We start from the raw sequence: 4,522 nt of genomic DNA, 5'->3' as shown, positions 1-4,522 counted from the left end.
ATACAAAACATTTTTAAATAAGATTGTAACCCAGATCTTCTTTTCATTAAGAGTCACACTACATGTTGACCATATGTCTATATTGACTTCAACAACCTATTAACATCTCAGTCTTAATGTCAATCTTTTTTTAATAATTACATTATTATTATTCATAAACCAAACATTAATAAAACTAACATAAAACATTAAAAAAATAATATTGAGTTGTTCGCCGACACCTTCCCTGTGTGTTTTTCCCTACTTGATTCTCTCTCTTCTTTACTCTGCTCACCAAGCTTCGAATCTCTCTCTCTCTCTCTCTCTCTCTCTCTCTAAAATGGCAAAATCTACCCCTTTTTCTTCATTCATCACTGCCTGATTTTGCTATTTTCTACCGTCAAACAATGGTAACAGATCACTGCAATCGGTTTCTGCTACTCCAGTTAGTTGCAGCAATCTTTGTTTCCTTGAGTTTTGTTCATAGCACCACTGATCCAACTGATGGTAACACTTTATGTTCATTCCCTGTTATGTTTTTGTAACTGTTTATGTTTAATATGCTTTAAATGTTATATGTATTTTATATTTGATTCAATGGTTGTTTTTATTAATTAGAAAGTTTAGTTAATTAGGTGCTACAATTTTTTTTTTTTTTTTTTTTTTTGTAATGGGTGTTGTGTAATGTTTCTCAAAAGTGAAGGGGTTTTTCTTTCTTCTTTTTTTTTTTTTTTTTTTTTTTTTTTTTTTTTTTTTTTTTTTTTTTGGGAAATCTGATTGAAAGAAATATGATATTGTGATGTTTGTTTGTTTTGCATATGAAGGTTTAGTGAATTAATCATTAGTGTGTATGCAATTGTTTTATGTTTATGTTTAAAAACGTCGATATCGAGTTCGGTCATGCTGTTTTTATGTTTGGTTGCAGTTCAAGCACTACAAGTTTTGTACACTTCTTTAAACAATGCTGCACAGTTAACAAATTGGAAAACTAGTAATGGCGATCCGTGTGGCGAGTCATGGAGAGGGGTTACTTGCGAGGGTTCGGCCGTTGTTTCAATGTGAGTTTGATCTTTAAACACCGGTTTCTTTTAATGATCAAATCATGCACATTGTGTTTTTTCTTTCGAAAAGTTAGTCGGATTCGTTGTTTTTGCATCGACAGTGAACTTCCGGATTTGGAAATTGACGGGACATTGGGATACATGTTGTCGAGCTTCACATCGCTGAAAACATTGTGAGAATAATAAAGTCCCGAACTTTACCGAAACTAATACAAAAGATTATCATGTTACGAATTAATAATTCATCGTTTTGGACTTTTGGGTCTGTTTCAGGGACTTAAGTGGAAACAACATTCATGATGCGTTTCCGTATCAGCTACCGCCAAATCTTACTAGCCTGTAATATTCAGTATTAGTGAATCTTTGATCATCTTTCTTATATCTATTCCATCTTTCTGATGCTGATACGCACTTTCAACGTTGCAGCAAACTTGCAAACAACAATATAAGCGGAAATATTCCGTACTCAATTGCGTTGATGTATAATCTGAACTACATGTAAGAGGCGTAGCACGCTAAAGTGGCACTCTTTCATCTTGCTATTTAACTCAATGCTTAACCGGTTAATCCGTATATTTGTTGGCTTTCAGGAACCTTAGTCACAATATGCTTGCTCAGAATATGGGAGATATATTCAATAATCTCACGAGTCTCACTACTTTGTAAGTCCGAAGCTAAAAACTTAATATACGATCTTTTGTTTTCTAGAATGTCATAATGTGTATTTTCGTATAAAATTTACGTTTTTTACGTGCGACATATTGATGCAGGGATCTCTCGTATAACAACTTTTCCGGGGATCTACCGAATTCACTCAGTTCACTGTCTAGCATTTCGACATTGTAAGTCTTTAGTACGATTCAATGGTAAACTATTGTTTCAATATGTTCGGAATTGTAATGACGCTTTTGTATCGGGCAGTCACGTGCAGAACAATCAATTAACCGGATCTTTGAATTCCCTAGCTAATCTGCCGTTGACTGATGTGTAAGTTCAAATTCTCGTGTATTGTCGTCGTCTTGATATGTTGCGGTTATCTTAATTCTTATGCCTTTATCTTTATCGCAGAAATGTCGCAAACAACCGTTTAAATGGGTGGATACCAAAAGAGCTTCTTTCTATTCCGGGTTTCATGTAAGCTATATACAAGTTCTTTCGTTTACACGAGTGCTTATCTTATCTTGTCTTATCGTATCGGTTTTTTATTTTTTGTTCGGGTTCCTTGAATGAAACAGATATGACGGAAACTCGTTCGATAATGGCCCTGCTCCACCTCCGCCGCCGTACACCCCCCCTCCCGCTAAGCCTCACAATAACCGCACACGTTCTCCGCCACCACGTACGCATAAGGGGTCCGATGCGCCATCAGCAGATACCAGCAGTGGAAACAAAACGAGCATCGGAACTATTTTAGGCATAAGTTTGGGCTCTGCGTTCTTGATACTTTTTATCGCACTTGTGCTTCTTTTCTGCTATCGGAAAGGGAAAAAGACGAAAAGTACCACTAGAACTTCGACCGTAAATCCTCCGATCATGAGCGAGAAAGGTTCACCTCATCTATTTTTTAAAACATATTATATTCATGGACATTTGAAAAGTTGAAACCGCCTAATAGTGTATTTTTCATGTGTTGTGCAGTTAATGCGGAACTGCAAGAACAGAGGGTAACCGTAATACCGACAGCCAGCGTAGTTGACTTGAAGTCCCCACCGACGGAAAACGCAACTTACGAGAACGGGAAAAGCGGATCGATGAAGAGAGTGAAATCCCCGATAACCACTAGTTCATATACAGTTGCAACACTTCAAACGGCAACAAACAGTTTCTCTCAAGACAACATAATCGGTGAAGGTTCGTTGGGTCGTGTTTATAAAGCAGATTTCCCGAACGGAAAGGTAGTACATTCATTTGCCAAAAAGAATCGGTGAATATAACAATAGTGCTTATAGACTTGTTATGTTTTGTTCTAGACGATGGCGGTTAAGAAGATCGATAATGCAGCCTTATCTCTCCAAGAAGAAGATGATTTTGTCGAAGCGGTCTCAAACATGTCGCGCTTAAGGCACCCGAACATAGTTCCGTTAGCTGGATACTGTGTGGAGCATGGACAACGTCTTTTAGTTTATGATTACATTGCTAATGGAAGCTTGCAAGATTTGCTGCATTTTGCTGAGGATAGTAGCAAAACGTTGACGTGGAATGCACGTGTTCGGGTTGCACTCGGAACTGCGCGAGCTCTAGAGTATGTCACCGCGTATTAATTTTTTTAATTATTATTCATCTTTTGTTCTGGATTTTTCTGAAGCTGTTTTAATTGGCAGGTACTTGCATGAAGTTTGCCTACCTTCTGTGGTACATAGAAACTTAAAGTCGGCAAACATTTTACTCGATGAAGAGCTGAATCCTCATTTATCAGACTGTGGTTTAGCCGCCCTTACACCCAACACAGAGCGAGAGGTAAATTTAATAAATCTGGCGTATGTATCTTCAATAGGTATTTGAACAAGTTTGTTCAAATTTGTACAGGTGGCAACACAGTTAGTTGGTTCGTTTGGTTATAGCGCCCCTGAATTCGCATTGTCCGGCATATACACCGTAAAAAGTGACGTTTATAGCTTTGGAGTGGTGATGTTGGAGTTGTTGACCGGTCGGAAACCACTGGATAGGTAAATCCTCAATTCACGATATAAAAATATACTTTTTTCATTTTTTTTTTATTTTTATTTTGACGTCAGTTTCTTGCATCTTCTGTTCGTGATATGTTGTATACAGTTCAAGACCGCGATCAGAACAATCACTTGTAAGATGGGCCACCCCTCAACTCCACGACATCGACTCCTTGGCCAAAATGGTTGATCCTACGTTGAACGGCATGTATCCTGCCAAATCTTTGTCACGCTTTGCTGACATCATCGCCCTTTGCGTTCAGGTAAACTTGTCATAACTTAGTTGTTACATATGTAAACATATCTAATTCAAAACAAATAAGAAAAGAGCATAGGATGATGTTTTTGGTGTTGTATACATACAGCCCGAACCGGAGTTCAGGCCTCCCATGTCTGAAGTTGTGCAAGCGTTGGTTCGGCTCATGCAAAGGGCAAGCGTGGTCAAGAGGCGACCCAGTGATGACTCGGGATTCATATATAAAACACCAGATCATGAGGCGTACGAGATGTCGTATTAATATATCCGAATCAAAACCTTGCGATTTTCGCATATATGTATGCAAGGTCAGAGACTCAACTTTGATGATGATGAGTTCAATGAAGAGATCTGGAGTATGTATAATTGTATATCTTTCCATCAAATCTGGTCAAGTTAAAAGGTAAATATATAATACACTGATGAGAGTTTATATGTTTCTATGAGAGAAAAAGACTTTTGACTTTTCTCATTTTTTTTATTCTACTTTATTGTACCTCCCAAGATATTATGACGTCATAAATCTTTTTTAGTGTTTATCAAGTATTTATGCAAAATGA

The 4,522-nt window shown here is 37.4% G+C and overlaps 1 protein-coding gene across 1 annotated transcript; it reads left to right on the top strand.

The window, feature by feature from the left end:
* Positions 1-249: 249 nt before the first annotated feature.
* LOC110910774 (protein STRUBBELIG-RECEPTOR FAMILY 8) lies at positions 250-4,522 on the top strand. The gene is made up of 16 exons (XM_022155373.2): positions 250-486; positions 905-1,037; positions 1,142-1,213; positions 1,314-1,379; positions 1,467-1,538; positions 1,631-1,702; positions 1,811-1,882; positions 1,962-2,027; positions 2,109-2,174; positions 2,276-2,586; positions 2,679-2,935; positions 3,011-3,282; positions 3,362-3,497; positions 3,567-3,706; positions 3,813-3,969; positions 4,072-4,522. Exons 1-16 carry the CDS (start codon positions 387-389, stop codon positions 4,222-4,224), a joined length of 2,145 nt encoding a protein of 714 aa, XP_022011065.1. The 5' UTR covers positions 250-386; the 3' UTR covers positions 4,225-4,522.

Source organism: Helianthus annuus, chromosome 15 (genome assembly GCF_002127325.2).
Source record: "Helianthus annuus cultivar XRQ/B chromosome 15, HanXRQr2.0-SUNRISE, whole genome shotgun sequence".
NCBI classification, from domain to species: Eukaryota; Viridiplantae; Streptophyta; class Magnoliopsida; order Asterales; family Asteraceae; genus Helianthus; species Helianthus annuus.
The sequence above is the reverse complement of the archived record's forward strand: the minus strand, read 5'-3'. Positions and strand labels throughout refer to the sequence as shown.

Coding starts and splice junctions, on each gene's coding strand:
- LOC110910774 (XM_022155373.2), top strand. CDS start 387: ATGGTAACAGATCACTGCAATCGGTTTCTGCTACTCCAGTTAGTTGCA. Junction 1,380..1,466: donor CCGCCAAATCTTACTAGCCT/GTAATATTCAGT, acceptor TCAACGTTGCAG/CAAACTTGCAAACAACAATA. Junction 1,883..1,961: donor CTGTCTAGCATTTCGACATT/GTAAGTCTTTAG, acceptor TGTATCGGGCAG/TCACGTGCAGAACAATCAAT.